Source organism: Chiloscyllium punctatum, chromosome 2 (assembly GCF_047496795.1).
Source record: "Chiloscyllium punctatum isolate Juve2018m chromosome 2, sChiPun1.3, whole genome shotgun sequence".
NCBI lineage: Eukaryota > Metazoa > Chordata > Chondrichthyes > Orectolobiformes > Hemiscylliidae > Chiloscyllium > Chiloscyllium punctatum.
Window position 1 is genome coordinate 127906161 of NC_092740.1, and position 12454 is coordinate 127918614.

The following is a 12454-nucleotide window of genomic DNA, read 5'->3' on the forward strand; positions in this document are numbered from 1 at the left end:
CCTAATACAATCTGTTGCGAAAAAGAAAGTCTATCTGCCAAAATGAAGGTCTCCAACCAAGTGTTAAACATTACAGCACCCAAAACGCAGCTCTATTGAATTTCAGAAACAAAAACAAATGCATTCAATAAAAACCAGAGGGAATTGCTGGAAATCAGAACTAAAACCAGAAATTGCTGGAAAAGCTCAGCAGGTCTGGCAGCATCTACGGAGAAAGGTCAGAGTTAAACATTTCAGGGATCCTTCCTCAGAACAAGGTATGCAATGCGTTACGGAATTCAACGATGTAACTGCCATTCGCAAAGATTTTTTTTTAAAGTCTGATCAAAGGATGTGGCTACCTCTGTGCCAATATGTTGTGCCCAACCCTAACTGCGCTTGATCTGAATGGCTTGCTAGGATCATCTCAAGACAGTTGAGAATCAACTAGACTTGTGGATTTGGAGTCATGTATAGGCCACACAAGGTAAGGAAAGTCTGATATCCAAAATGACAGCGGTTGCATGGTCTCCTTCAAGTTCCGATTTTTACCTATTTCAGATTTCCCCATCCACTAAGAACCTTGGGCGACTGTGAAGTTTGCACATTCTCCCAGTTTCCTCCGCAGTCCAAAGATGTACAGGCCAGGTGGATTAGCTATGGGAAAGGCGGGGTTACAGGGACGTGGGGGTCTGGCTGGGATGCTTTTTGGGGGGTCAGTGTAGACTTGATGGGCCAAATGGCCTGCTTCTATAATGTAGGGATTCTATGATATGATGATACAGAAGCAAAGTACTATAGGGGAGCCTGCAGACAAGAAATCCTGACTGAATTCTTCTGTACAAATAATTGTCATTGTCCATCTCCTTTTATGGAAGGAAATAGCTTTTGGTCAGTTACTTACCATCATATTTGCTCTGAGCAAGAATGGTTACGTCATCACCCTTGGGGATTTCTAAAAGGTAGAGGACAGCTTCCTCACGCACAATACTACGGAAATCCATGGAATTGATCTAGTTGAAATACACAGATTAAATACAGAAATGATAACATTATTACCCATTCGTAAAATTCATAGGCTTACTCACTGCAGAGAAATTAAATTTAAGAAAACAAAAAGTAAAAATAAGCTGCAAACATCAATATGCCCAACAGATGCTTCTGGTGGAGTTCACCTTTTAAATCACCTTTCACTCCACTATCATAGTATCACATGCCACAGAATGGGGTTGTGTGGCTCATCAGGTCAGTCTTTTAAAAAGTTATCCAATTCGCCTCTTTTTCTCTTTTCCTATAACTCTGCAAAACTGTTTTCTAAAGCATTTTCCCATTTTATTTTCAAAAGTTACTGTTCAATCTGCTTCCACTACCCTTTCAGATCACAAAAACTAACTGGACAAAATAAATTCTCTGGAGTTTTGGCTATTAAATCTGTATCCCTTGCTTATATTTAAAAAAATACCTGCCACCAAAAGCTATTTGTATTTATTTACTCTCAGAGCTCAGTGTATCACGTAATAGCTACTTTAGCCTGAGATGGTCTTCTCGGAATCATTTTCGATAGGGACACACTCCCCCAACGCCAGTCAGTCAATCCTTGGCAATTTATCCTTTAATTAAGATTAAATCTTAAGATTTAAGATGCAACAAGATTTACAGACGAAAGGAAAGGATAATTCAAGTGCACTACAGATAGAATTCTGAGACTTTATAAAAGTTTTCACAAGTATATCAATCCAGAATTGTGTTAATTAATACAATTCCATAGCTACAGTTGAAACAGCTCGTCAATGATTCCTTCAATAAATCTGCTGCAATCTGCCGCTCAATTGATTCTTCCAACATGGAGGTAGAATAGACATGAACTTGCTTTCTGTTTTTAAAAAATAGTTTGGTTTCTGCCACTGGAACCTAAATAACCTTTCTTGAGAATCACATTTAATTTTATTATAGCCGGAAGAGTTCAAAATCAATGTCACAAATCAGACTTATCTACAAGCTGTTCCAGTTTTTAATAGATAGTATTGTCATTAAAAACACCCATATCACACTCAAACAAGTCAGGAACCAAGTGGATCAGAGAGAAACTTCCCAGCTGAAAACAAATCTGATGTTCTAATCCTAAAACAGTTCACTCACTCATTCACTGCTCCAAAGTGTCGCATAGTTTCTCATCTAAATTTAGAGCCATTTATTATTCCCAACTCAACCTTGGTTCATTTCACAGCTCGGACCTCTTTGAATTCCCCAAACCAGAAGATGTGGATTTTTAAATCGCCGATTCCCCTATCTTTACCTTAAGCAGTTGATCTCCTTCCTCGAGCCCTTCATTCTCAGCAGGACTCCCATCTTGTACGCCTGCCACGAAGATGCCGACATCATTACCACCAGCTAGCCGGAGGCCCACGCTGTCACCTTTCCTGAACTGTACCATTTTTGTACCAGGTCTACAGGGGAAGGGAGCAAACGAAAATGATCATAAAAATGCCAGCGAGTTACCGTTCAGCTATCCTAAATACTCTGAAAATGATTCGTCGGGGTGTAGCGTGCAAATTTAACACTATGGTATCAAGAGTTTGCACATGCTAGTGAGAGTATTCAAATGCTTCAGGGGCTTGTGAGGAGAGCGTGAGAATTCCAGAGCAACTATTTCTAAACAGCTACTGTCTCCAAAAAACTAAATTCTATATTTGTAGTGTATCAAATTTCTCGATTATGAAAATGGAAATGAATTTGCTTTTTTTTAAAAATATACAAGTGATTTGAATTTCTATCTTCATCCCATTTGCACTCCTCCAGCACTGTGATTGTAACCACCTCTTTGGACTATAGCAACAATTCTCACTCCCTGTGAATGAATGTAAAAATTCCCAACCACTTATTTCACTAAAAATTTTATCACACAAAATATTTGAAGAATTTTATTTCCTCATTTGCTGTCAGAGAAAAAGTCTGATGTGATTGATGGCTTATCCTCATCGATAATATCATTGTTGCTGGATGTCTGGGGATCCCCCTGATTTGATGTCAAATTCAAATGGGGCAACACAAAAATAGAATTCCACACCACCAAAATTTGCTAGAATTTTGTGAGCAGCTTTCTTAGAAATCAGCACTGACATTGTTGCGCCACTAAAAATCACAAGTCAGTATGGTTTATTTATAATCTGAGGAACTTTGCGGTGTATTAATTGACTGCTGCACTGATCTCTGTTACAATAGTTGGACTTCAGAAGTAATTTATTGCACATGAAGCATTTCATAATATCAAAGATATGGAAGCACATTACATAAATACAGAGACGTTCTCTGGAAAGAACAAAATTAAGGATTGTAGACATGAGTCACTCACGGATCAGATGAGAAACTCAAGAGAAACTGCTTTGCTCAGATAGTGACTACAAAGTGAAGCGTGTTATCATATTTGTAGTGAATAGCATGAAGGAAACAGGATTGAAGGATACACAGATAGGGTGATATGAAGGAGGAGGATAAATGCCTTCCTGTAAGACAAAGAACTGCAAAGGTCTGAGCAGATACGTATTACAACAGCCACACCAGACGATACAGAGGAACCTCGATTATCTGAAGGACATGGGTTGGGAGTATTTAATTTGGTTAATCGAATTCCAGATAACAGTTTAGCCAAGCATCGGAACTTGGCAATCTTGCCAGATAACCCAATATTTGGATAACTGAATGGCAGATAATCGAGGTTCCCCTGTATTAGGGCATGTTCCCAAATGTTGATCAAAAGACGGAGCTTTCAAAGATCATTGTAAAATAAAAATATTGAGAAGCACAAAGGCTTGAAGAGGGAATTCCAGAGTTCAGGGATCAGCCACTAGTGGAGTAGCAATGAAAATCATATATGTGCAAGAGCTGGAGCAGAGATCTTGTGACAGCTGTCAAGCTGAAACAGTAAGTAAATACGTAAAGACACTCTCCTCCGGGATGACCCTGAACTTAAGAAATTAAAGACAAATTACCAAGTCACTGTGCGCAACCAAGAGGAAAAAAAAATTGCAAATCAATCAGAAGTGCAATAAAACATGGATTGTGGGTCTCTCCGCTAGGGCAAAATGCCCAGAAGGCCTGATTTTCCCGGGACCTAGCCAACTCCATTTTCTCAGGGGTTGGGGAGGTAGGGGAGAAGGAAAATAGCAGGTGGGTTGGAGGACAAGATTTGGGGTGTTTAAAAGGCAGAGGAGGACCATTGTGCCTTTCCTACTACTACTAAAACTTCATCAGTGCAATGTTATTGAAGCTTTCCACCCAGACCACCTTGGCATCCATTCGCCTTCACACACATTGAGGGCCCCACCACCCCCCCACCCCACCCCCACACCCCCACCCACCCCCACCCCCACCTTTCATATAAATGCACGAACTCTCTGCAACCAGGGGGAGCAATTAAAAAGCATTATTTTAACACTAGCTGCTGCCTTCCCTTAAAGTAATTTTTATTAAAAGCACATCACTTTCCATGAAAAAAACCAAAAAAGACTTGCACAATCCAGTTTTCATCTCCTACTACTTCAGATCTTTCTGGGAATACAGTACTGAGTTTGCTGCTTCCATATACAGATTGTTATTTAACCACTCGAATTAAAATGTCGATTAAGAGGAAGGAACATTATCCAACTAGTCCCACTCACCCTGTCTTTACTTGAAGAGTCAAAACAGACATGTTAGTGCAGGAGGAGGCTATTGCAGTGTATGATTACCAGTGACTACCTAGTTGGTTCATGTTTGAAAGGAAAACTCACCTTCATGTCAGTGGCAATATAGGTCTCTAACATGGTCATGGACAGTTTGTAAATGCTCAATCAGTCCAAAAGGAGACAAGTATTCATGCTGGGAAATGCTTAGGAGCCACCAGACAATATCAGTTGCAGCAACAAAATATATAACTTACTGTCAGAAGCAGAGACCCAGCCTGCATTTGGCAATGATTAGATAATGTTTGAGGCAAAACAAATTGGAAATAGGCAGCATTTATGGATAACCGTGCAACAATGTACTGCACTGTATCTTCTAATTCACAGCTGAAAATGTGTTGCTGGAAAAGCACAGCAGGTCAGGCAGCATCCAAGGAGCAGGAGAATCGATGTTTCGGGTATGAGCCCTTCTTCTAATTCACCTCTCCTCTTCTAATTCACAGCCTAGGGTCGAGTGGGTTGAGAGATGGAGGTGAAAGAGATAAGGAATAAGCAGAAGGAGTCACCAGGGTTAAAGCATTCACTGTTAAAAGGTGGCCTGGCATTGCTATTACTCAGGCAGCTGCTTTAAAATCTTTCTTCCTCCTTGAAATGCAATGTTATCAAGTCAAATAATGATTCGAAAGTGATGAACTCCAGAGTCACTCACGGAATTAAAATAAGAGATGCACACAAGGCTGGTCCACGAACCTTTAATGTTACTAAATGTCAATAAAAGAAAGGTTTTGCACTAAAATATGCCACACCATCTGACAGTTCCATATGGCACATGAGCATAGCCCACCTGATCAGGACGTCTATTTTTCTATCCCCAAATACTTATTTAGTTTCTATTTACGTGAGACTGTCATTCACTTCAATGATCCTTGGGGTAGCAAGTTCCACTTGCATATGATCCCCAGGAATTCCCCAACGGATTTATTAGGCGCTGGCATATTTATATGTCCTAGTTTTGAATTCTTCAAGTGGAAAGTAGCAACATTCAACTTGCTCAGCCAACTCCATCACTTCGGATGCAGACCTTCAACTTGCTAAGGTTTTCTACACCAGCAACACACATTTCTACAATGCAAAACATCCCAAGACTTTAACCAGGAATATTATAAAACAATATTTGATAGCAGCTACATTTGCAAGTATTAAAGTGTAAGGGGAGCAAGTGTAATTAAATACTGATGGAAAAAAAAATAAAGTTTGGGAATGTTTAATGGGGAGAAAAGCAAACACCAAAAAGGTTTGGGGAGAGTAAAATAATCCTGGTAAAGATCTCCAGAAATCAATCAAATTATTGTTTGTTAACATTCTTGTCAAGTGTCTTGGGTTCAAACTCTCTTGGTTTTCTCTTGCCTGTGCTGGCTTCTTGTACTGCACGGACCCCGTAAGGATGGCCACGAGGGCTAACATTTACACACCTCAAAAGGACAACTTCATCCTACATGGCCTTTGTACAATGCAATCCCAATTGCAGTGTTGCATGTACCCATATAGCTTAGAGGAGACATTGCTATATAAATACAGGCTGTTGTTGCCTTGACAAATTAACCAGCAATATGGTAAGTGAGCACGAAGGTGGACAATATCTAACTCTTTTTAATCTCTTATTGTTATTCAGTGACAACCCAAATCATTGCACACCCAGTCTCTTAGAAAAGAAGAATAAATGAAGAGAAGTCCAAAGAATACTTACTAGGAAAAATATAAAACAAGCTCTGACACCAAGCCATTGAAGGCCAGAAAACTGAAAGTTTGGTCTGAGTTTGTCTCCGGGAACATTAAGCTGCCAGTCCTGTCCATCCCTGATCTATGTTTCTGTAGTTGCTCTGACAGCCCAGTCCCAAGTTCCTAACCTTGCCCGGAGTTCATCTGCCTTCCCTGTTAGACCTCTTGCATTGATATAAATGCAGTTTAAATTTTTTTTCGATTAGATTACCTACAGTTTGGAAACAGGCCGTTCGGCCCAACAAGTCCACACCGACCCTCCAAACAGCAACCCACCCCCCTACATTCACCCCTGGCTAATGCACCTAACACTACGGGCAATTTAGCATGGCCAATTCACCTAACCTGCACATCTTTGGACTGTGGGAGGAAACTGGAGCACCTGGAGGAAACCCACACAGTCCTACCCTGACTGTTTGACTCACTTTTTTCACAACTGTACCAGTCTCAGATTGATCTCTTATCTCACTATCTCCCTGGGTCCCACCTCCCCATCTTATTGGCTTAAATCTTCCTGAGCAGCTCTAGCAAATCTCCCTGCCAGTATATTAATCCCCTTCCAATTCAGGTGCAATCAGTCTTACTTGTTCAGGTCACTTCTACCCCAAGAAGGATTCCAATGATCCAAAAATGTGAATCCTTCTCCCATACACCAGCTCCGCAGCCATGCATTCATCTGCTCGATCCTCCTATTCCAACCTCATTAGCTCATAGTGTCGTCCCATTTCCCCCCCAGTCGAAACAAAACGCTCAGAGACATTGTATAATTTTATCTCCTTCATCTTTATTCGGGCCCTGGAGGGAGAGAGAACGATTGCACAGGGACGAGTTCGCGGTCTTCTATGGAACAGCAGTTTCTTAATGAATTATACAAGTCATTTTACAGAGAGGAGCATCCAGATAAAGCAACATACACGCTGATTGGGTGATTTTTACAATCAACGAGTATCAATAGTAAAGATTAAGCCATCTGCTGTTGCACAATGAATGTTCTTAACCTTAACTGGCTTCACGTAATAAATACATTTCACCTTGTTAAATGACCTTCTATACTGAATGCTTCCAATATGGTTAAATGGGTCTACATATTGAATGCTTTTCCACCTTGTTAACCTATTACAGTTAACAATGAGGTGCTGGAGGCAAGGGTAAGTTCTTATCTGATCTGAGTCATGCTCAGTTGAACCTCTTGTTTCACAAAACTCAGAACTTAACTCTTTCCCTGCCTGCTTATATCCTATACACATTTTCAGTAACACTAGGAGTAATCCAGATATTACTATTCTCAAGGATCTCCTTTTTAAATTCCTGCCAAACTCTCTATATTCTCCTTTCAGAATCTCATCCTTTTCCTTTTCTATGTTATAAGTTCCAATGTGTAAAATGAGCTCCTGCTCAGCTCTCTCCCTCTTTAGAACACTCTTCACTCTCAGACATCCTTGATCCTGGGCACCAGAGAGGCAATCTACCATTCTGATTTTTTGCTGCTGGCCACAGAACTCAGACTAGAGAGTCCCCAAACAGAATCGATCTCTTGGAACCCAGTGTACACCTCATTGCATTACAGCTAGTCTCGACACCAGAAACTTGGCTGTTCATGCCACATTCCGCTGAGAATCCATCACACCCTATATTTTTAAAAACAGCACACTTGTTTGAAATGGAGATTGCCACATAAGACTCCTGTACTACCTGCCTACCTCTCTTACCTTTCCTGGAGTTAACCTATTTATGTGACTATATCTGCTTTTTTCTCGTCCTATAGCTGCTATCAATCACTTCCTCTTGCTCTTGCAAATTCCTCGTTGCCTCTAACAGTTGCTCCAAACGATCTATTAGATCTGATAGGATTCGCAACCAATGGCAATTATTGCAGATATAATCCTCAGTAACTCGTAAAAACTCTCCCAAAACTCCCACATCTGACAAGAGCAGCATATCACTCTACTCAAGGCCATTTTTTGCTTCTTCCAATCTGCAGACCCAGAAAATACCACACAGTCTTATTCCTCTACAAAAAAACTGCTCCAGGCTAACAATTCTTATGACTTATATTTTTAAGCTTAATCAAGAAACTTACCCGAATAAAAACATATAATCAAGAATGAACCCACTCTTCACTACTGCAGACTCCCCAAGGCCACACAAAACTTTTCACTTATCTGTCTCTGTGCTGTGACCTCTCCCAAACAGGTTCCTCAAAGATCAGTTATGAATCTCACTGTTCGTTAATTTTCCTAGACTCACTCCAGTTTCCAGCGATACATGAATTCAAACAGCAAAGGCAGTAATTGCGCAGGTTCACCTGTTGTGCGTCAGTTCGTAGTGTGGGTTTCTTCCTCCCTCTCCTGCACAGACCAATTGCTGCCTTTGTCTGTTCCTCTCCCTCTTAAGAGTGCCATTGTTTTGACTTTTATTCCCCTCCAAAGTTCCAAAACAATGCAACAGCATATAAAACCGTAATCGCTGCTCCTGGAATTCAAGGAAATCACATCCAACATCTAAAATACCTCAAAAAGGAGCAGCCTGTTACAGTCAGAACTTTTTCCCATCCTCCTCTTGGATTACCAAGAATCTGGGAGGATCTGGCTCTAATTTTTTTAAGACCATAATCCTGGTCCTAGATGTCCTAACGAGCACGTAGAGCACTTTTCTTCACCTATCTGATCAGCTTGTCTCAATATCTTGACTTACCCATAGATTTCTTCATCCTCTGGACTAGGGCGTAGAAATTTCTTAGGAGCTCTCACAACTGGTTCTTCTACTTTAGAGTCTGTTAAAAGAAACCATTAAGAGACAAAAATACACTGCATTAAAAATTCATCTGCAAATACTTCAAAAACAACATAAAGGCCCCTCCAGCTTCTTCTGAAAGGTCGAGAGCAAAGTGCCGATTTAGAGATTAGGAAATGATGATACATAGCACAAAAACCTAAAAGCACCTCATTTAGCAATTTCCATCAGTGCTCCCAATTTGTACAACTGGAAAGCAGAAGGTGATACAATGAAACAACACAGAAGGCAGTGAGTTAACCATCTTGTCTGCATCAATTCTTAGGAAACATAGTATGACCTGAATGCTCATCCCTACAGCTCTGCAACTACTTATTCCTCTGTCAACTACTCATCAAACTTCCTTCAGAAGGTCACTAATTAATTTGTTTCCACCACCCTTTCACATTACAGATCATAACATTCTGACTGTGTGAAAAAACAGCTCTCGACTGCCCTGCTCATGAAAATTGTTTGGCCATAATACCAGCTTGTAGCAAGTCTTCAAAATTAATTTTCTCCTTAAACTGCTCTAAAGATTTTTTCCCCAAATGTGAGTGAACTTGGGGAAATAAAGCAGCAACGTTTCATAGAATATTCACGAACGTTATACCCAGAGACAGGTCCTTGGCTCACTGTCTGATGATACTTCACCCTGAATCATCACCTTTGTCGTTTTAGAGTCAGTGGTGCCTTTGCCTTTGCCTTTTAGGGCAGAGTGAAGAGACAGCCCTGAGGCCTCACCTTGACTGGGAGTCGAACATTGTTGGCATTAAATGTAACCCATGCATCGAGCTCACCAGCCTCCTCATACATCAGCAGCAATATCACTAAAGTCAATGAATTGGAACCAGGCATTCGAGTCCTCCTGACTTTGTGGTGTAGAATCCTCATTTAAACAGTGAGGAAGTGAAAGTTGCTACAATCCCAAAGGATCTTCAGCTTTGTCTAACCTGAACATCTCACGTCTCAAGGTTGAGAAGGCACAGCCTGCACAGTGAGCTCAACCAGTACAGGCACTGAATCCATATTGTTGACATCACTATCAAGAACCAGCAGATTGAGTTAATTGGCCTGCATTTAAACCATACAGATACACAGCCCTGCCCAACTAACTTGGGATGTCAGTGTTGTGCCTACCTCTGTAGTCATCCTCATCTAGCTCTTCCTTCTCAGAGTCAACAGCAGCAGGCAAATCACTCTTTGTTGCAAAAGGAGTGGGCATGGCTCCCATTCGTGCCAATCTATGGGCAGGCTCCTCTCGAGAACTGAACAAAAACAGTTACAAATAACCAACCACATGAAAGAGTTATCCAAAGAGATAGAAGAACTCAATTGACAACAACAAACAAGAGAGGAGAGAAATAAACAAACTGTCACTGTTAAAAACAGAAAAGATTCATTATTCAGGTGGTATCTGTTTGTTAAAATGATCAGACATGAGGAGGGAAGCAAGATCATAAAAGATTAACTGGAATTACAAACATTTCCATCTACCTCTTGCAAGGTGAATAGAACTGGTCATTTGAGGGGCAAGTCAGATAAATACATAGGAGAGAAACCAATGCCAGGGAATCTTGAGAGAACGAGAACGAGTGTGGTGGGAGCAGGCTATTGTAGGCCACAAGACCAGCAGATAGCCTGCATTCTGTGCTCTAAACATGGTCACACATCAAAAATTAAAGTAGATTTGTGTTGCAAACAAAAAATCAATTCCTGTCAGCCATCATACATCTTGAATCTGACTTCTTGTCATTGCCTTTTCTCGTTAGCAGTTTCATGGCAATCAGGATTGCTTTGATAATTAAAAACTATCATCTGTTTATTTCGGGACCAGTCTAGATGTTAATACATAGAACTTTCTTTTCAGCATTATTCAAATACATGTTGCTGAAGTTTTTTATCTTGCACACAATCAGGACCACAAGAGATTGTTGCAAGTGCCTTTGATATGCAAGATAAAAGGAGTCAACAACATGCCTCCCTTTACTCTAATATCCAAAAAATATGCTTTTATTTTTAAGTGAAAAGAATTAAGTTAACCAGTAGTAAAAGGTACCTTTTCTTGTCAACAATTCTTCCTGAAGAATGAGAGGAAACATCTGAAGGTGGTGATCTCCTTTCTTCTGGAGGTGGTGAATAGGAGGGGTTTGATTCAATTTCAGAAATATCTAAACCAAAACAGATAATTTTTAAGAACTATATACACCACTTCCTTAAATACACCATGCGTGATCAATATAAACTCAAACAGAAGGTCAGTTGGATAGTGTTTACACTATTATCCTAAAATCAAAGAATCCCTACAGCATGGGAGTAAGCCATTTGACCCACCGAGTCCACACCAACCCTCTGAAGAGAGTTACACCCAGACCCATCTTTTATAATCCTGCATTTCCTATTGCTACTTCACCCAGCCTGCGCATCCCTGGACACCATGGGCAATGTTGCATCTGTGTGTGTGTCTGTCTGTGTGTCAACCAGAGAAAACCAATGCAGACTCCAGACAGACAATCACCTGAGGGTGGCATTGACGTGACAGTGCTAACCACTGTGCCACACTAAAATCATACATTAGGGTGTATACATTAGGAGAAGTGCAGGAATACCAAATTTCACGTGATCAAAACAATTTCTATCACAAGGGATTGTTGAGCGAGGTGCCATTTTTGTATTTGTCCTGATGAACATAGAACATAGAAAAATACAGCACAGTACAGGCCCTTTGGCCCTCGATGTTGCGCCGATCCAAGCCCACCTAACCTACACTAGCCCACTATCCTCCATATGCCTATTCAATGCCCATAAAGAGGAAGTGTCCACCACTGCTACTGGCAGGGCATTCCATGATGAGTGCAAGGTGAAAAGTTTCTGCTACATTCCTCTCCTCAGTAAGATTTTAAACAAGCAATTAAAAATGAAATCTAGGGCCTCAGAGTACTAGCCCAAGTGATTACACCATGACACCATCATCTCCCCATTCTAACAAGAGAATTCAGCTGGGAAGAGTGCGAGCGGGAGGTATAAGTGAGCAACAGATTATCCCCAATCATTGACTTTTTTTATTTTTGACCAAGGTGTCTCAATTAAACAGATATTGACAAGTCTACCCTGTAAATCACAAGTGACATTATGCTACCATTATTGCAGCAACACAAGTTTAACGTGGAAAGCACTTCATTTTGTGCTGACGCAGTACAAATAGAGCTTTCTCAAATATTCTGTAAAGTCAGAGTGTCATTCAGCACAGAAACAGACCCCTC

At 40.7% G+C, this 12454-nt stretch overlaps 1 protein-coding gene across 6 annotated transcripts in view; it reads right to left on the minus strand.

Annotated features, from left to right (window-relative positions):
• tjp2a (tight junction protein 2a (zona occludens 2)) overlaps positions 1-12454 on the minus strand; it is a 133961-nt gene that overhangs the window by 24978 nt on the left and 96529 nt on the right. For all 6 annotated transcript variants that reach the window (XM_072588451.1, XM_072588441.1, XM_072588461.1 and 3 more), the window contains 5 exons: positions 11251-11362; positions 10332-10459; positions 9114-9192; positions 2276-2426; positions 884-992 (listed from right to left, as the gene is read on the minus strand). In XM_072588451.1, coding sequence (XP_072444552.1) covers positions 884-992; positions 2276-2426; positions 9114-9192; positions 10332-10459; positions 11251-11362 — 579 coding nt within the window. The remainder of the gene's footprint in view (positions 1-883; positions 993-2275; positions 2427-9113; positions 9193-10331; positions 10460-11250; positions 11363-12454) is intronic.